The sequence below is a fragment of the Salvelinus namaycush genome, chromosome 13 (genome assembly GCF_016432855.1).
Source record: "Salvelinus namaycush isolate Seneca chromosome 13, SaNama_1.0, whole genome shotgun sequence".
Lineage (NCBI taxonomy): Eukaryota > Metazoa > Chordata > Actinopteri > Salmoniformes > Salmonidae > Salvelinus > Salvelinus namaycush.
In genome coordinates this window covers 28,599,277-28,619,895 of record NC_052319.1, presented here as the reverse complement: position 1 = coordinate 28,619,895, position 20,619 = coordinate 28,599,277, and the positions used below count along the sequence as shown (strand labels likewise).

General features: G+C 43.9%; 3 protein-coding genes across 3 annotated transcripts; 1 reads left to right on the top strand and 2 right to left on the bottom strand.

The window, feature by feature from the left end:
• Positions 1-353: 353 nt before the first annotated feature.
• On the bottom strand, positions 354-1,338 carry LOC120058161 (claudin-14-like). Its single transcript, XM_039006629.1, has 3 exons — positions 1,105-1,338; positions 748-976; positions 354-634 (listed from the first exon to the last, which is right to left on the bottom strand). Exons 1-3 carry the CDS (start codon positions 1,336-1,338, stop codon positions 354-356), a joined length of 744 nt encoding a protein of 247 aa, XP_038862557.1.
• Positions 1,339-8,033: 6,695 nt separating this feature from the next.
• Positions 8,034-13,699, top strand: LOC120058070 (F-box only protein 47-like). Its single transcript, XM_039006549.1, has 10 exons — positions 8,034-8,208; positions 8,505-8,684; positions 8,889-8,965; positions 11,715-11,792; positions 11,897-12,005; positions 12,086-12,259; positions 12,487-12,636; positions 13,089-13,231; positions 13,348-13,507; positions 13,602-13,699. Exons 1-10 carry the CDS (start codon positions 8,034-8,036, stop codon positions 13,697-13,699), a joined length of 1,344 nt encoding a protein of 447 aa, XP_038862477.1.
• A 2,989-nt stretch (positions 13,700-16,688) lies between these two features.
• LOC120057943 (ADP-ribosylation factor-like protein 6) lies at positions 16,689-18,861 on the bottom strand. The gene is made up of 7 exons (XM_039006423.1): positions 18,739-18,861; positions 18,226-18,287; positions 18,026-18,094; positions 17,692-17,786; positions 17,422-17,551; positions 17,160-17,215; positions 16,689-16,714 (listed from the first exon to the last, which is right to left on the bottom strand). The coding sequence occupies exons 1-7, from the start codon at positions 18,859-18,861 to the stop codon at positions 16,689-16,691; spliced, it is 561 nt and encodes a 186-aa protein (XP_038862351.1).
• Positions 18,862-20,619: the final 1,758 nt, after the last annotated feature.

Below are 20,619 nucleotides of genomic sequence, written 5' to 3'. Positions count from 1 at the left end.
GAAGGCCTTTACGAAGGAAGCTTGTTTTGTATCAGGGAATAAGGCTGTTGATGTTCAAAAGTGTGTTTCTGGATTCTTATAGTAAACATACAAAGTCAACAGGATAAAGAGGATTACCTTGTGGACTTTACCTCAGAGAAGCCCTAGAGAGGAAGGACACAACCTGAACAACATCAACACTGTAAAACACACTCATCCTCACTCACTCTCTGGAGGTTGTCTGGAAAGTCATTGAGTGTGAACCTTCCTTAGACGTAGTCAATCAGTCTGTATTATATTCCACATTCAAACATAATCATTAAATGTGTCCACTTCCACACTAGGAAGCAATAATTGAGTGTGTCCTCCATCCCTCAGACATAGTCGTTGAGTCTGTAGCCACTGCTGGACACTGAGGTGCGTGAGGGAGTGCGGTTGCCATTCAGTGCGGCAGGGGGATAGTAGGGGGGTGCTGGGGTGTTTAAAGTGTTGAAGACAGGTTGAGGAGGAGGGTGGTGATGACGAGGTAGATGGAGGGGGAGGGCGTTCCCGGTCCGCCCCTCACAGTTCCAACAGAGCACTGCCCCTCCCATCAGACTTAGACAGGCCGAGACATAGCCCAAATACACCGCCATGCCAATCTCATACTTCATACCTGCAACACATAGTAAAATTTCTTGTTATTTATCTGAACAGACAATTATAAGCAAAAGCTGAGTTCTAATACAATACAAGTAAATACAGCAGGACTGATAGAATTAATAGTACCTTCAGGTAGGATGGGGTTGTAGAAGTCGAGGATGACATCATTGGTTGTCCAGCAGACAGTGAAAAGGCAGAGCATGCCTGCAGACAGGAAGCAGACCCCTCCGCTGATGGCCAGGACGTGCTTGGTGGGGGAGCGTCGGGCACAGCGGGTACACTTCATCCCTGTAGAGGACACCAGGACTGCCAGGGTGGAGGTCAGACAGGATAGCACCATCAATGCCCGCGCTGCCTAGAGGGAGGGAGCAGGGTCGAGGGAGGAGGGAGGAGAAAGGAATTTAGTATCATAATGGCTGTTGCTCAAATGAATCCATTCTATGAATCAATCAATTAACAAATCAATTAACCAATCATTCCTACTTGCAGGTCAGGTGGCAGAGCCAGCATTGAGCGATGTACTTCACACTGGTAGATGCCCGTGCTGTGCCACACACACTCCATCCAGAGCCCCTTCATGTATGCAGTGGCTGTGATGATGTTAGAGCCCACATATGACGTCCGCCGCCAGTGGGGGAGCACCGTAGCAACTACACTAACTACAAGCCCCAACAGACCCAGGAAGAAGCCCAGGAGCTGGACCACCATGCTGGCCATTTCGGCAACATCTGCTGATGGAGAACTACACACACAGAACTTAAAACAAAACTAGCTCACACACTGCACTGCTACACCCAAGACAACACACACAGAACCACCCACACAGAGCCACACACACAACCACACAATAATCCCTTTGAGACGTGAGTTTAATATCCTATTATTCTCGTCTTTAGCTCTGGTTCCCAGCTGTACAGTTGGAACTCCAGTGGGTCTAGAGTCAGTCACAGTGTTGAAGCCATCCCGCAGTGGTGGTCTCTTTGGGGCTCAGGGGTTGTGGTTTCGCTGGCTTCAGTGTTGTCTCCGGAACTCTGTGCAGTGACTTAAGTCTCTGGGGCTAGGCTTCAGTGTTGTCTCCGGAGCTCTGTGCAGTGACTTCAGTCTCTGGGGCTAGGCTTCAGTGTTGTCTCCGGAGCTCTGTGCAGTGACTTCAGTCTCTGGGGCTAGGCTTCAGTGTTGTCTCCGGAGCTCTGTGCAGTGACTTCAGTCTCTGGGGCTAGGCTTCAGTGTTGTCTCCGGAGCTCTGTGCAGTGACTTCAGTCTCTGGGGCTAGGCTTCAGTTGTTGTCTCTGGAGTTGTTTTAAACAATGGCTGTGGCTTCCACATGCTCTCTAGAGCTCTCTCTGACAGGGCCTTCTACTGACGCTTCTGTCCCTGGTCTTGTTGGCTGAGCCTGCGACTAATAGCTTATTCGTTCAGCTCCACCTGTTGATTGTAGTCCCCTGTGCTCAGCTAGCTAGTCTCTCTTTGACTGTGACTGTCCTGTCCCCCTGCCCCTGTGGAGAACACACATGATTAAACATTCACAGAAACCAACACTGTAACGTTCAACACTGAGTTGAACGTTACAAACCACTAACTTCTGAATGAGACTGAGAGACTTTTTTATAACCCCTTGTTTAGAAACACTGAAACGACTTAATGAGAAGCATTCAGCTGGTCCATAATAAATAATGGATTTCACCATGTACAATAAAACTAATTTTATTATAGGCTAATCATACTGTTTGGAATTCTATCACTGTGAATATGTAACATGCAGTTGGAATATAGAACTCTACAAAAGTGGTAACTGTGGTTCATTCACAGACAGATGTGTAATTTAGTCACAAGCTTCATCAAATTATTTGCATGTAGCTCAGTTGGTAGAGCATGGTGCTTGTAATGCCAGGATAGTGAGTTTGATTCCCGGGACCACCCATACGTAAAATGTATACACGCATGACTGTAAGTTGCTTTGGATAAAAGAGTCTGCTAAATGGCATATATATATGTATATAATATATATTGTACCTCCTAATTTTATTTAACCACAGGACACAATTATTTTAATATGCTTTTGTATGAATACTGCATGGCAAGTTTGATTAAATTGAGATTCTTGGAAGGGCTTCTGAGGTACAGATACTGTAGTTTAGACGTTTAAGTATTGGGAACCCACGGGTAGTTAAGCATTGACTTTCACTCACTCTGTTTTCCCCTGTCTTCTCCATCTTATGTAACTTACTTTGGAAAACAACTTTTACTGTGATTTGAAGAATGCAGACAGGAGAGGGCCATGGATCTAGTGAACAATATAACACACATTGCCACACCCACTATCGTTGTTTACAACAAATGGCAGTAATATTAAATGTCACAGCAAAGTTGATTGTGTCATAAAGCATAAAGTAATAAAACATTATTATCTGAAGAAGTGGAGGAGAGAGGGGGTGTTGTCGGTACACAAAAAAAAGGTGCTATCTAGAATCTAAAGTTCTTCGGCTATCCCCATAGTAGAAACCTTTGAAGAACCCTTTTTGGTTCAAGGTAGAATATTTTGGTTCCAAGTAGAAGCTTTTTGGGTTCCAGGTAAAACCTTTTTGGGTTCTATGTAGAATCCTTTCCTTTCTACATGGAACCCAAGAAGGGTGCTCCTTTGGAGATAGCTGAGGAACCCTTTTGGAACCTTTTTTTCAGAGAGGGTAGATAATGTGTGGAAGCTTCTGCCATATGGGATCAGAGTCCTGATATGATTCTACTGCTGCCAGTGGGTCACACACACACACACACACACACACACACACACACACACACACACACACACACACACACACACACACACACACACACACACACACACACACACACACACACACACATACACGCACACGCACACGCACACACACACGCACACACACACAAACTCTGGACAGTGACAGACAGGAGACCTGCAGGCTCCAGACATGGCTGATCCAAAATAGAATGAACACCTCAGAACTAAACCACATGCCATTGCTATTCTGCTTTATACATATAGGCCTATCATACTACAGTTCTCCTTTGCCTCATTCAGAGGGATTAAAGTTGACGTCAATACTATGATGTTTCACTTTCTACTCCACTTTCCAGTTTTCATTCATCTACCACCAATCTTGAAACAAAACCGTCACCATTATACTATTTCTATACTCTATCAAAGCACAGCAGTTCCATTCCTCACTGGGACACTGGGAACAGAATGCTCTTTGTGTTTAATGATTGATTCTGTAAGGGAGGAGACACCCACACAATAGAACAACAGATGAACATGTTGTTGGCTACTGCTCACGTGAGTTCAAACTTTATTTTTCCGTGCACGTAGCACATATTATACAAAGCTACAAAATAAGAACCCCAACAAAGTGATTTACTCAACACATACACCCTCCTCTTTCCTTCTTACCTGTGACATGGGTGCTGTCCAATGCTGCAGGAGGCGGGAATCGGCTGGCAGTCTATGTTTACGTGTTCTATGCAGATTCACAGACCCATGTTATAAAGCATTTATATGACTCTCTATAGTTAACAGGCTTGTCAATGCTGCACGCCATAACCCAGACCAGACCAGCTCTCTGTTTGCTTGCTCTCTCTTGCTCTCTCTTTCCCTCTATCACCAGTGTCGCCTCTGCTTCAGTGTCCAAGTGGGGGCAGTGTATGGGTATGTGTGTATTCTTATTGTCCTGTCAGGGAGGTGACAACCGTCTGTCAGTAATGTGACGCAGTGTGGCTCGGTCTGGTGTAGCTTACTTCAGCTCTATCAGGGTTAGATGCAAACATAGTTCCTGCCCCAGGGGAAGAGGGAGGGCATCATCACACTGCATGGTCCTCCTCCTCCTCATCAGTCAATATGGGGATCTGTCAACAACAAAAAGGAAGATGTAAACAACAGATCAAAATTAAAAATGTTTGATGACAGTGAAGTATCTAATCTTAGAGTATTTCAAGAAGACAATAGCAGATAATGACGGTGTTATAAATGATCATGCCTTAGCTGGTCATTACTGAGACGTGGTTAAGGAAGAGTGTTTTGAATACTGATGTTAACCTTTCTGGTTCTAAGCTTTTTCGTCAAAACAGATCTTCCAAAGGTGGTGGAGTGGCAATCTTTACCAAGGATCACATTCAGTGCTCGGTTGTCTCCATGTCTGTCCCCAAACAATTTGATTTGCTGGTTTTAAGCATTAAACTTTCAAATAGCTCTTTGTTGACTGTTGCTGGGTGCTATCGTCCTCCATCAGCACCGGCCTGTACCCTACCTACCCTAAGCTCTCTCCTGGCCCCTTACACTAAGTCTGAATTTGTACTGCTAGGTGACCTAAACTGGGACATGCTTAAACCACCTGACCAAGTCCTAAAGCAATGGGACTCCCTAAATATTTCCCAGATTATCACCAATCCCACAAGGTATGACTCCAAACACCCAGAAAAGGCTACTCTCCTTGATGTTATCCTCACAAATAATCCTGATAGGTATCAGTCTGGTGTTTTCAGTAATGACCTTAGTGATCACTGTTTTACAGCCTGTGTTCGTAATGGCTGCTCAGTGAAATGACCTGTCCTGATTTGTCATAGACGCTTGCTAAAAAACTTTAATTTGCAAGCCTTCCTTCATGAACTGGCCTCTGAAAATGGTATAGAATCAGCTTGATCCCCTCTGTCAAAGATGCTTGGACCTTCTTTTTTGATATTTTCAGTGGTATTGTTAACAAACACGCCCCCATAAAGAAAATCAGAATTAAAAACATGTTAAGCCCCTGGTTCGACCGTGAACTTGCAGAGTTACTCCACCTCAAGAATTGCATTTGCCGAAAAAAGGGGAGATCAAGTTGATCCTAACTGTTATAGGCCTGTTTCTATTTTGCCCTGTTTATCAGAAGTGTTGGAAAAACTTGTCAATAATCAACTGACTGGCTTTATTGATGTCTATAGTATACTCTTGTATGTAATCTGGTTCCCGCTCAGGTTATGGATGTGTCACTGCAACCTTAAAGGTCCTCAATGATGTCATCATTGCCCTGGATTCTAAGCAATATTGTGCTGCTATTTTAATTGACTTGGCCAAAGCTTTTGATATGGTAGACCATTCCATTCTCGTGGGCCGGCTAAGGAGTATTGGTGTCGTTGAGGGGTCTTTGGCCTGGTTTGCTAACTACCTCTCTCAAAGAGTGCAGTGTATAAAGTCAGAAAATCTGCTGTCTCAGACACTATCTGTCACCAAGGGAGTACCCCAAGGCTCAATCCTAGGCCCCACGCTCTTCTCAATTTACATCAACAACATAGCTCAGGCAGTAGGAAGCTCTCTCATCCATGTATATGCAGATGATACACTCTTATACTCAGCTGGCTCCTCCCCGGATGATGTGTTAAATGCTCTACAACAAAGCTTTCTTAGTGTCCAACATGCTTTCTCTACTCTTAACCTTGTTCTGAACACCTCCAAAACAAAGGTCATGTGGTTTGGTAAGAAGAATGCCCCTCTTCCCACTGGTGTTATTACTACCTCTGAGGGTTTTAGAGCTTGAGGTAGTCACCTCATACAAGTACTTGGGAGTATGGCTAGACGGTGCACTGTCCTTCTCTCAGCACATTTCAAAGCTGCAGGCTAAAGTTAAATCTAGACTTGGTTTCCTCTATTGTAATCGCTCCTCTTTCACCACAGCTGCCAAACTAACCCTGATTCAGATTACCATCCTACCCATGCTAGATTACGGAGACATAAATGTATAGATCGGAAGGTAAGGGTGCTCTCGAGCGGCTAGATGTTCTTTACCATTCGGCCATCAGATTCGTCACCAATGCTCCTTATAGGACACATCACTGTGGCTGCTTTGTATGATGTATTGTTGTCTCTACCTTCTTGACTTTTGTGCTGTTGACTTTGCCCAATAATGTTTGTACCATGTTTTTTTTGCTGCTACCATGTTGTTGTCATGTTGTGTTTCTACCATGTTGTTGTCATGTTGTGTTTCTACCATGCTGTGTTGTCATGTGTTGCTGCCTTGTTATGTTGTTGTCTTAGGTCTCTCTTCATGTAGTGTTGTGTTTCTCTTGTTGTGATATATCCTATATTTATATTGTATTTCTTTTTTTAATCCCAGGCCCTGTCCCGGCAGGAGGCCTTTTGCCTTTTCATTGCAAATAAGAATTTGTTCTTAAATGACTTGCCTAGTTAAATAAATGTTAAATAAATAAATAAAATGCTCTTATCATGGGACAACAGAGTGACACATAAGTACAGTACCTGATATACAGGAGATCCCATGTGGTGTGAGCTCATCCAAATCCGCTGGTTGCTCTTGATCTGGTCAGTGATAGACAGTCTGCCACTGTATTCTTAGTCCCATTCACTAAATCTGTGTCTACTGACGCTATAGAAGACAGGCACACAAGGCTATATTCCCAATCTGGCTGTCATTCCTCCATACAGTAGCCTAGCAGTAGCTTTTCTAGCAGCCTATTGCAGCCCATCCTTCCCTGTGTCAGTCTCTTTTATAGGATTATGTGTCCTGTGTATCTCCTCCAGAGGGAGATGCCATATGAATACCGAGGTGTTAATAGCCTTAGGGGAAGCACAGTAATCCTTCATGCATTAGGGAGCTGTGCTGGGCCACAACTCAAGGAAAGGCTAGGAACTATTGGGCCTCTGTCTGTAATTAGGTGTTTATTATCTGCTTCTAGGACAACAAATATTACATTTATATTTGATTGATCATTGTAAGCACCTGTTGAATGCAGATAAGGCCTAAACATTTCACATTCTAATCGCTTTATTCATAGGCTACTGTTACAGTAGATCTAAAAACAGCATTTCAAAACATCTGCTCATGTCATGTTAGACTAATCATTAGACTAGCCTACATGAGAGGGATGGGGATTATAGGCAAATGTATCATACATCGCACGTTTACATGACATTACAAAAGTAAATCTGAGTCAGCACAAAAACATTCAGAAAATGTTGATGGAAGGGAAGGTTATTTTTTCGCGCGAGATGAGTATTTCGCGGCAGAACTGTTTCACTCGCGAGGGGTCACCAAAAACAAGCAAGTCTGTCTGTAGTCCTACCTCAGCCTTAGGGAACGTTTCTTCTCAGCAGCTAGCTAGCTAAAATATTAACTTTATAGTCTATGATAAAAAGAACAGTATACGTATGAAGACAGCGCACAAGTTTACTCAGTGTATGCTATTGTTGGAGTCGTTTTCGCATCCAAAAGCTAAAGGTAAAGCCAGGCAAATGACAGCTAACGTTAGCTAGTTACAGAAGTTCACTCTTAAAGTTGACAGCTCTTTTTGATGTTGTTCTCTTTGGAAATGAATAAATTATTCTTGCCAAATGACCTTCAATTTCTAGTTTATCCTCGGGTCAATAGCGGCCGGACAGTTTTGTGGCGATGGCGGCAGTCACCAGGAAATTCACCATGACCCAGAAGTTCCACCGCCGACGGTCCCATCGCCAGCCCTATCCGGTGAGAACCATCACGACCCGGAGTCAGGGCATGGCCAGTGGCTGCTTCTTCGAGAGGCTGCCTGCAGAGGTCTTTGACATGGTCCTGGACAGACTCTCTGGTAGGTCTAACTAGCTAACTGGTTTAAATACAATGAATGAATGAATGAATGGAGGAAGGGAGAGAGAGAGAGAAGGAAAGGAAGGCTGGCGGGCCTGGCAATGTGTATCGTTGATTGTCATTGACCTAATGGCGGTCTTTCCAGTCATGTCTTATACTAGGCTAGCCAGCTGTGTGTGTGTGTGTGTGTGTGTGTGTGTGTGTGTGTGTGTGTGTGTGTGTGTGTGTGTGTGTGTGTGTGTGTGTGTGTGTGTGTGTGTGTGTGTGATATGACCCACATGCCTCTGTGTGTTGCAGTGCTTGAGATCAGTGTGTTCAGCATGGTGTCCAAGGCCATCAGTCGCTACATTGTGAATCACATCTCTACTCAGACCTGGAGGAACAGAATGATCCTACAGAAGCTCCAGCACTGCTCTTCTCCCTCCTCTCCTCCTCCCAAAGAGGACCCCGCCACCCTGGGACACTACAAAGCGCTGGGTAGGTAGTAGGTACAGCCTATAGGCAGGAATATGAAGTCAATCACAGCACTTTTCATAATAAACTCTAGGCTACCTCAAGATAACTGTGTCTAGAAGTGCTTTTTAGTCATGTAAGTGTTATGTCAATCTTTATTCATTCAGGGTTGAGAAACAGATGTAGTCATGGTGTCACCTTTTTGTTTGTTTCTGCTTGTTGTCTCAGGGTTGTTGTTCAAGAGGTGTACCCTGTTGCTACCTACAAAGGACAGGTTGAAGTTTATATATAGCAAGTTCTCCCAGGTAAGACAGAGAAAGGTGAGGGAGATAGATAAGGTTATGGAAATTAATGATAAGGATATTTAGCAACGTTGTTAAATTACTGTAGTAAAGCATGAGTTGTTACACATAAAAAAATAAAAAATAACCAGTTACGCTTCGAACACACCGACTGCGTCATTGCGTTTCGATACACCAGAAGTACATTCATTTCCAATGGAACGCTGCATTTGCCTTGCAGCATTGCGTTGCAGAGGCAGTTGCAGTGCGTTCTGTGTGGTGCATACGTTCGATAAATCGAACGTATGCATCAAATTGTATGAGTGGACTTGACAGAAAGTAGCAAAATATGAATGTAGATTTTTTTTTTTGCACACATTCAGTAAAAATTTGGGATGACATAAAAACAGTTTGATTGCATAATTTCTTTACATTTTTTATTTATTTATTTGCCAAGTATATTATTTATTCGATGACATCCTCAAATTAATTGTGAGAGCCTATAATATAATTTCCCTCCAAAATGCAGTTTTGGAGCGAAATGCAATAATAAATTGTCAAGGTAGGCTCTTTCAACAATGAGACCAACCTTGAGGAAGGTGGTATGACTATTTCTTTCACACACACCTCATTGGCTAGGTTAGCTAGCTAACGCTAACTAGCCACATCTAGCACAAGCTCACTACTAAACTGACCTGGCAATCCTACTATCGTGGACACTTGTCTCCAAGCAGCATTTTTTGTGTTTATGTCCCTGTAGCTGTCAGCAGTTGTGTCAAAAAGACACGGTTTTGAGGATACTGCGAAAATGATTCTCTCTTCCATGTGTCCAACCGCATGCGACCATTTGCAAAAGGTACCTGCATCAGTATAGTTGCCTAGCTGCGCAAAATGTTATGCAGCAGTGATGCAATGACGCAGTCGGTGTGTTCGAAGCGTTAATCATTATAACACAGGTTGTGAAATATAAAAGATTTTACCTAGTTACAGTTCATATGAGGAAATCAGTTTATTAAAATAAATAAATAAAAATCAAATCAAATGTTATTTGTCACATGCGCCGAATACAACAGGTGTAGTAGACCTTACAATGAAATGCTTACTTACAAGCCCTTAACCAACAATGCAGTTTTAAGAAAATACCCCCAAAAAAGTAAGAGATAAGAATAACAAATAATTAAAGAGCAGCAGTAAATAACAATAGCGGGGCTATATACAGGGGGTACCGGTACAGAGTCAATGTGCGTGGGCACCGGTGTTGAGGTAATTGAGGTAGTATGTACTGTACATGTAGGTAGAGTTATTAAAGTGACTATGCATAGATAATAACAGAGAGTAGCAGCAGGGTAGAAGAGGGGGGGGGGTATATGCAAATAGTCTGGGTAGCTATTTGATTAGCTGTTCAGGAGTCTTATGGCTTGGGGGTAGAAGCTGTTTAGAAGCCTCTTGGACCTAGACTTGGCACTCCGGTACAGCTTGCCATGTGGTAGCAGAGAGAACAGTATATGACTAGGGTGGCTGGAATCTTAGGGCCTTCCTCTGACACCACCTGGTATATAGGTCCTGGATGGCAGGAAGTTTGGCCGTACGCACTACCGTCTGTAGTGCCTTGTGGTCGGAGGCCGAGCAGTTGCCATACCAGGCAGTGATGCAACCCATCAGGATGCTCTCTGGTGCAGCTGTTAAACCTTTTGAGGATCTGAGGACCCATGCCAAATCTTTTCAGTCTCCTGAGGGGGAAAAGGTTATGTCGTGCCCTCTTCACGACTGTCTTGGTGTGCTTGGACCATGTTAGTTTGTTGGTGATGTGGATGCCAAGGAACTTGAAGCTCTTAATCTGCTCCACTATAGCCCCGTCGATGAGAATGGGTGCGTGCTCGGTCCTCCTTTTCCTGTAGTCCACAATCATCTCTTTTGTCTTGATCACGTTGAGGGAGAGGTTGTTGTCCTTGCATCACACAGTCAGTTCTCTGACCTCCTCCCTATAGGCTGTCTCATCGTTGTCGGTGATCAGGCCTACCACTGTTGTGTCATCTGCAAACTTAATGATGGTGTTGGAGTTGTGCCTGGCCATGCAGTCATGAGTGAACATGGAGTACAGGAGGGGACTGAGCACGCACCCCTGAGGGGCCCCCGTGTCGAGGATCAGCGTGGCTGATGGGTTGTTAACTACCCTTCCACCTGGGGGCGGCCCGTCAGAAAGTCCAGGATTAGGCCTGATTCTATGGATTTCACATGACTGGGCAGTGGTGCAGCCATGGGTGAGCCTTGGAGGGCATAGGCCCACCCACTTGGCAGCTAGGCCCACCCACTGGGGACCCAGGCCCAGCTAATTAGAATGAGTTTTTTGCCACAAAATGGCTTTATTAAAGACAGAAATACTCCTCACATTTTAAAGTTGACTTTTATTGTCCCCAGCACAAGGCCTTTGAAAAATTTCAGGGATTTTTTATTTCAGCTCATGACACATGGCACCAACGCTTTACATGTTGCGTTTATATTTTTGTTCAGTGTTGTAAGGCCTACATACTGTAGATTAGTGCTTCAACCCTGTTCCTGGAGAGCTATCCTCCTGTAGTAGGTTTTCAATCCAACCACAGGTGTAACTAACCTGATTCAGCTAATCAACCAGCTAGTTATTAGAATCAGGTTTGCTAGATTATGGTGTGAGCAAAAACCTACAGGACGACAGCTCTCCAGGAACAGGGTTGGAGAGACCGGTTGTAGATGTCCATAGACTTACATAGACTGCCTGTCTCTCCCTGCCTCTCAGGTCCCGTGCTTCATGATGGAGCAGTGCACTGCCTCAACAGGCTGCCCTTTCTTCTCCAGCTACGGAGTTTTCTTGCAGGTGAGACCCTAAAGTAGTTTCAAAAGAAAAATACCTATGAAACGCACAAGACAAAACAAGGTTAAACAAGGATATGTAACAGATCATTGCTGTTTGACTGACAGACGTTGATTGCGGGCTGGGATGAGCTTGAGTGTCACCGGGTCTTCAACTTCCTGTGCGACTTCACAAACCTTCCCCGGAAGATCGAGTTGGTCGTCACTGGAAAGCCAGGTGGGTGTCTGTCCCTAATTCAGAGAGAGAGGGTGTGAGGAGGAAAGAGAGAGAGTGTAATGTTTCCCATCTGTGTCTAGGAGCATGTCAGCGGTTGGAGCTACAGATCCGTGGGTTCTGTCGTCAGGTTCTGTTGGAGCCGTGGAGCAGCCGTAGAGACACTCTGTTCTGGCTCACCAGGATCCTCCAGTCCTGGCCCATGGTCTCACAGGCCAGGCTACTGTTCATACTCTACGGACCACGGCTGCCTGACGGTTAGTATGCAGTGAGTTTGTGCATGTGTGTACATCCTCCAACCCTGGCCTATGGTAGAGTTTGTGTGTGTGTGTGTGTGTGTGTGTGTGTGTGTGTGTGTGTGTGTGTGTGTGTGTGTGTGTGTGTGTGTGTGTGTGTGTGTGTGTGTGTGTGTGTGTGTGTGTGTGTGTGTGTGTGTGTGTGTGTGTGTGTGTGTGTGTGTTATAACAGTCTGTATTTTTTCCAGGTTCTCTGGGCTGGCAGGAGCAGCTGGGTGCAGGAGTAGCCCAGTGTTCTCTGTGGGACTTGGCCAAGGCTGTGATCCTGCTCCACAGTGACCTGGAGGCTAGAGACTGGACCACTGACACCGTACTGGCCATACTGGAGGAACTCACAGGTACACACACTTTAACCTTTTACTGTAGTGGGCTAAATCACGGTCACACAGAGTGATTCTTGGTAGCCTTAAACAAATCTACTTTGAAACAAAGTATTTACCTCACGCACATGGTCATGGGCTTACAAAAAAGAAGACACCTGTACCATGTCAGATATAGAGCTGAGTTTGGATCCAAATATTACACTTTATATACATCACAGTAGACTGAAATATAACAAAACAGTTTGACATAGAAACACTGGATTTTCATCGTTTAAAAAATAATCTTTATTAATTATGAAATTATGAAAACTATTAATAACATTCCACCCGTGAGGCAAAAGAGGGCACTTTTCGTCGTTGACTGCACGAAAAGGCTACCATATCTTAACACACACACATACACACACCTTTATTCAGGTGCACACAGCGTCTTCGTTGTGCTCATCACATCTCTCTGGTCTCCCCAGTGCTCCCCCAGGCGTGGCATGTAGAGAGCGTGGCCAGGCTGTTGATCCTGTGTGGGAACAGTCTGTGTTACAGTATTCTGGCTAGCAAGGCTCTCAACGGACGCCTCTTTGAGATCTCACGACTCCTCGTCTACCTCATACTGGTCAGTACACATCTGTGTTGTGAGAAGGATGGCTATTCAAATCAAATCAAATATACACATATTTAGCAGATGTTATTGCCAAATATACACATATGTTTGATATGTGTGTATTGTAGGTGTGTGAGAAGGACGGCTACTGTATGAACTGGTCGGTGAGGATGGTGCAGCAGGTGTGCCAGGTGTTCTTGTCGCCGTCAGACAGGTGGTCGTTCATCCAGAGTGTTGAGAACATGTTCTCAGAGGTTACCATGGAGATGTACGAGGTTGTCATGGCAGGTGAGGACATGGCAGGGCAGGTGGTTCACTATGTTTGGTCCCAGATAGCCATATGGCCTTTGTCTGTACTGTCAGTAATCTCCCTCTCTTTCAGGTAACCGTCATGAGGACATGGAGACCTTCCAGAGCCTCCTGAATGCCAGTGCTCACTTCCACACTGAGATAGTCTACATGTTCCTCAAGAAGGATTGAGGAAAGAAAAAGGAAAGTGAGGGGCTGAAGAGATAAAGGGGTGAGGGGATAAGAGATAGAAGAAGGGGTGAGGGGATAAGAAATAGAAGAAAAGGAGAGAGTAGGGACACTGTCAGGGAAATGATGATCTGAAGGTTTGTGTTTGAGCAGGTAGAGGGATATAAAAGGAGTGAAGGTCGCCCAAGACGATAGGGAAAATTAAGGGTTTCTTCTCCCTTTGTCAACAGTATTCACATCATTACACTTTTATACTTTTGTTATACAGCTTATTTATACTTTTGTAAATTAACTGCTTTAAAATATTGGTATCCTGTAAAGGAGTATTTAATTCTATTTATAGATTTATTAAAAGAAGTTTGCAACTATTTATTAGCATTTCATAAAGGTGTTCAACTTGTACAGTATAACGGTTATGATGCATTGATTGTACTTGATGCTTCTGTGTTGATGGAAGCTGAAACTCATCTGTTTTTGCATAAATTATTAAAATGGCCTTTGGGGTCTGCAGTGTTGATTCACTATTATCTCCTCTCACTATGTGAGATTCAAGGAACATAACGATCCAGCAAATAGAAAGATAAATTGTCACCCCCGTTGATGAAAAGGAAGAGACTACAAATCAAGAAAATACCAAGCCTTTTAATTGTTTTCATTAAAACATCCCAATATATAGGAATATATTTAGCACTGACTGGTGTAATAATCTCAGCACCAAAAAAAAACATCCCTTTTTCAGGACGCTGTCTTTCAAAGATAATTCGTAAAATCCAAATAACTTCACAGATCTTCGTTGTAAAGGGTATGAACAATTAATGAACATGCACCTGTGGAAAGGTCGTTAAGACACTAACAGCTTACAGACGGTAAGCAATTAAGGTCACAGTTATGAACACTTAGGACACTAAAGAGGCCTTTCTACTGACTCTGAAAAACACCAAAAGAAAGATGCCCATGGTCCCTGCTCATCTGTGTGAACGTGTCTTAGGCATGCTGCATGGAGGCATGAGGACTGCAGATGTGGCCAGGGCAATAAATTGCAATGTCCGTACTGTACTGTGAGACGCCTAAGATAGCGCTACAGGGAGACAGGACGGACAGCTGATCATCCTCGCAGTGGCAGACCACGTGTAACAACACCTGCACAGGATCGGTACATCCGAACATCACACCTGCGGGACAGGTACAGGATGGCAACAACAACTGCCCGAGTTACACCAGGAACGCACAATCCCTCCATCAGTGCTCAGACTGTCCGCAATAGGCTGAGAGGCTGGACTGAGGATTTGTAGGCCTGTTGTAAGGAAGGTCCTCACCAGACATCACCGGCAACAAAGTCGCCTATGGGCACAAACCCACCGTTGCTGGACCAGACAGGACTGGCAAAAAGTGCTCTTCACTGACGAGTCGCGGTTTTGTCTCACCAGGGGTGATGATCGGATTCACGTTTATCGTCGAAGGAATGAGCGTTACACCGAGGCCTGTACTCTGGAGTGGGATTGATTTGGAGGTGGAGGGTCCGTCATGGTCTGGGGTGGTGTGTCACAGCATCATCGGACTGAGCTTGTTGTCATTGCAGGCAATCTTAACGCTGTGCGTTACAGGGAAGACATTCTCCTCCCTCATGTGGGACCCTTCCTGCAGGCTCATCCTGACATGACCCTCCGGCATGACAATGCTGGTCCTGGTCAGTCCCTGGATGGGAGACCAGATGCTGCTGGAAGTGGTGTTGGAGGTCCAGTAGGAGGCACTCTTTCCTCTGGTCTAAAAATAAATATAATATCCCAAAGCCCCAGGGCAGTGATTGGGGACTCTCCCCTGTGTAGGGTGCCGTCTTTCGGATGGGACGTTAAACGGGTGTCCTGACTCTCTGAGGTCATTAAAGATCCCATGGCACTTATCGTAAGAGTAGGGGTGTTAACCCCGGTGTCCTGGCTAAATTCCCATTCTAACCCTCAAACCATCACGGTCACCTAATAATCCCCAGTTTACAATTGGCTCTTTCATCCCCCTCCTCTCCCCTGTAACTATTCCCCAGGTCGTTGCTGTAAATGAGAAGGTGTTCTCAGTCAACTTACCTGGTAAAATAACGGATAAAAAAAAATGCTGATTGCCTGCAAGACAGTAATGTCAGTGTTCTGCCATGGCCAGCAAAGAGCCCGGATCTCAATCTCATTGAGCGCGTCTAGGACCTGTTGGATTGGAGGGTGAAGGCTAGGGCCATTCCCCCCAGAAATGTCTGGGAACTTGCAGGTGCCTTGGTGGAGTGGGGTAACATCTCACAGCAAGAACTGGCAAATCTGGTGCAGTCCATGAGGAGGAGATGCACTACAGTACTTAATGCAGCTGGCGGCCACACCAGATACTGACTGTTACTTTTGATTTTGAACCCCCCCCCCTTTGTTCAGGGACACATTATTCAATTTCTGTTAGTCACATGTCTGTGGAACCTGTTCAGTTTATGTCTCAGTTGTTGAATTTTATGTTCATACAAATATTTACACATGTTAAGTTTGCTGAAAATAAACGCAGTTGACAGTGAGAGGACGTTTCTTTTTTTGCTAGGTTTATGTGTCAAAAACAGTCACAGCACATTAAATGGCATAGAAAAACAAGCATTAAGTACAGCTCAGAAATGTAGAGGGTAAAAATGTTACAACAGAATACATGAATCATATCTTTCCACATTCAGACAGCACAGTTACACACCACGTGGTGTAACACTGAAACAATCTCTGAGGGTGGTCTCTACACTGCAACAAGCTGTTCAGCAACACTTCACATCAACACTTTACAACAGTATCATACAGCAGCCATCATGACAGAGTAACAAATAGAAAGAGGAAACAAGGGATTCCCTTGCACCGTATAAATAGTGACATCAGATAACCAATGACACGCCCAGTTGGAGGAGCCATGTTGTAGTCACTGAGGCCTCTCTCTTCTCGCCATTACGATCCTTCATCATAAGCATTTCATCCATTTTATTTCATCAAGTCTTCATTGTTTTGATATGATCTGTTTATAAAGATATGGACATTTCATGAGATTAAAGTTACAACGAACAGCCATTTCATAAGACCTGAAGTTCCACAAAACACCTAGAACAGTACGGCACTAGAGAGTTAAGAATAGGGGAGTTAAATCATCATTACCCATACAGCAACATTATACCATAATTGCAGTGTTTAAGACTAAATACAGTCTCCCCTGTTCCTAACTCATCAACAACATCCATCCATCTGTACTTCACCAAGTCCACCACAGTGACATAAACTAATGTGAGTTCACATGATACTTACTGTGCAATTTGCTCTATGGGTAAGGTGGAACAAAACAGAATAATTCACTATTGGTGTCAAAATTACATTACAAAAAAGTAATTTATACACACACCACACCACACCACACCACACCACAACACAACACAACACAACACAACACACACACACACACACTGTACCTTGTAGCCAGTCCACCCCCTCCAGTAGACCCTCTCCTTTTACAGCATTACTGGCACTAAAACAGATGGACAGAAGCTAGTAACCTATCCCAATATCACTGTGTATGTGTCTGTACCTTCGTGTGTGTGTGTGTGTGTGTGTGTGTGTGTGTGTGTGTGTGTGTGTGTGTGTGTGTGTGTGTGTGTGTGTGTGTGTGTGTGTGTGTGTGTGTGTGTGTGTGTGTGTGTGTGTGTGAGAGACTAGGATAGAGTTGTGTCTTACCATATATGCCAGGGTTTGTCCTTGATGTTTTCCAGACAGAGCAGCTGAGAGACTTTGACTAAAGACATGGCTTCTCTCAGGTCACTCTTATTAGCAAAGAACAGCACTGGCAACCTCCTACTGCGGATATCTGGAGGGAGCAGGAATGCAGGAGAACAGGTGAAAAAACAGTTGGCTCTCTGTCTGTCTGGCCCCCCCTCTTCCTTTTTCTCTGTCTCTGTCTCTCTCTCTCTCTCTATCTGTCTCTCTCTCTGTCTGTCATTCTCTGACCTTGGTGATTGAGAAGAGTATCCAGCTCCTCTTTGGCAACGACCATTCGTAATTTATCTCCACTATCGATGACAAATATGATGGCGTGACTCTCTCTGTGGACACCACAACAGAAAATGATGTAATCAACAAGAAACAGGATAAACAACACTGAATCTGATCTCTACATCACTAATAACTACTACTTGGAGATGGGGGTAGGGTTGTGTAACCATTAAAACTGCTCTACAGGCAATACTTGATTACTCTAAGATCAGAGGTAAGGCACCACTGGCTCAAAATGTTGTATCACATAATGCAGTTCTAGATAAACATTGCCGGAGTAAAGTCTTACTTGTAGTAATGTTCCCATAGGTTTCTGTATCTGCTCTGACCAGACATGTCAAACACTGTGAAGGACAAACTTTGTAGAGATACAACATACATGTTACCAATCAACATACACAATATAAGAAGTATCAAATAATATAATTCTTATTACTTTCATCTGGTTCACTAAGTTAAACAAAGTTTACATAAGAAGTCAATTACTACCTTGAACTCTTGAATTTTTCTATGTTGAAGCCAATAGTTGGGACAATGTCTTGTGTCTGGGTCTGTAATACACACACAGAGACAGAGACACAGACACACGCAGGCACACACGCACACACACACAATAACAAACACAGACAAAAAAAACAGTAACTTAACTTTGTCAAAATAAATGGTAAAATAGGGTGAAATAGGCTGTACTGACCTTTACCTGACTAACATGTTTCCAGTCGTCTGAGAGTGGGCCAAATAAGCTTTGCTGAAAACAAGCAATCGGTGGATGATTGCAGTGCAATCGATGTGATGACACTCACAGCTCGTATACATAAGCAACATCTCTATGTCTCAGCTAACTCTCAAGATATAAAACTCCGTCTCTTCCCACTGACAGGCCCGCGCGCGGCTACAGTAGGACATCACATCAACAAGTTACAATTTAGAGCGCAATCAAATACATCAGTCAATGGCCTACCGTAGGCCTATATTATAGTTGGGCCATGTCAGTGGACTTACATTACTGGGTTTGAGTTGATTGATGATGGTAGTTTTCCCGCTGTTGTCCAGTCCCAAACACAACACGTTCACTTCTTTCTTCTTCAGCCCCAGCCATCCCGACAGTTTATCTAACAGGCCCATGTGTCCCACTTATAACATTTGATCCTAAGGTTAAATGTATTTGGTACAGGCTACCTATTCCCTCGAGATATCGTCGAAAGTTTCTACCATTTCTCGCCGCAATTTAGTCTAACATATTAAAATAGAATGTTGCCGTGGGTATAAGGACAAGGTAACAGCAGCAGGTTGGCTGTCCTGGCTTGGAATAAGCCTATTAGAGTGAATTAATGCTCTTGAACCTCCTCGTGACCTGCTTCGCAATACGGGGTGATTCTGAGATGGACATGAGATAATGTTTAGTTTATGCTCATTACATAAATACCTACAGGAGCCAAATTACAGTCATGCGTTATTCTCTACAGTGCACTGTAATAGCCATACACTTGGTGCTTTTGGAATTTTAATTTTAATTTTGTCCAAACAATATAGTATTGGCCTATACACACAAAAAAACGAGTTGATTAATATGAATAAATTAACAAAGATCATGACAACAGCAGAACAGGACTTTTCCCCTTTGCTTCATCCATAGTTGATAAATTACTCAGGTAGGTAGTAAACAACATGTTGGAAATCCTTCACCTCAGCACTAATAATGCACGGTCCAACACCGCCATCGGCTGGCCAGTATTAACAAGTTCACCTGAAATATATCCTTCAAACACTTGTGGACACCGGTGGTAATTGTTTTATAAAGCTGGTAAATAATAGCAACTGATCTCTGGTTGGTAATTGAACTTTATAGCAGAGTCTTTAAGATTGACATCAAAAGGAAAAGATGCTGATGAAGATTTGTTTTTACCCACTTGGAAATCCACAAGGTTGATTTGATTGTGGAGAAATCTTTGTAAATCAATGCTTTATAAAGCAATGATTGTTCTACAAAAATTATAACAAACTTTCCATGTTTTTGTTTTGATAAAGGCTACTAATTAGACATTAGCACCTATTCGAGGCACCTATTTATCCTCATCAGCCTGGAAGGAGCCTTTATTATACACCAGCCTGAGAGGAACATTTTATTATACACCAGCCTGGGAGGCACCTAGGTTCCTTACCAGCATGTGAGGCACCTATTTATCCTTACAAGCCTGTGGGGAGCCTTTAATATACATCAGCCTGCGAGGAACCTATTTATCCTTACCAGCCTGGGAGGAGCCTTTAATATACATCAGCCTGCGAGGAACCTATTTATCCTTACCAGCCTGGGAGGAGCCTTTAATATACATCAGCCTGCGAGGAACCTATTTATCCTTACCAGCCTGGGAGGAGCCTTTAATATACTTCAGCCTGCGAGGAACCTATTTATCCTTACCAACCTGGGAGGAGCCTTTAATATACATCAGCCTGCGAGGAACCTATTTATCCTTACCAGCCTGGGAGGAGCCTTTAATATACTTCAGCCTGCGAGGAACCTATTTATCCTTACCAACCTGGGAGGAGCCTTTAATATACATCAGCCTGCGAGGAACCTATTTATCCTTACCAGCCTGGGAGGAGCCTTTAATATACACCAGCCTGCAAGGAACCTATTTATCCTTACCAACCTGGGAGGAGCCTTTAATATACACCAGCCTGCGAGGAACCTATTTATCCTTACCAACCTGGGAGGAGCCTTTAATATACATCAGCCTGCGAGGAACCTATTTATCCTTACCAGCCTGGGAGGAACCTTTATTATACACCAGCCTGGGAGGAACCTTTATTATACACCAGCCTAGGAGGAACCTATTTATCCTTACCAGCCTGGGAGGAACTTTTATTATAAACCAGCCTGGG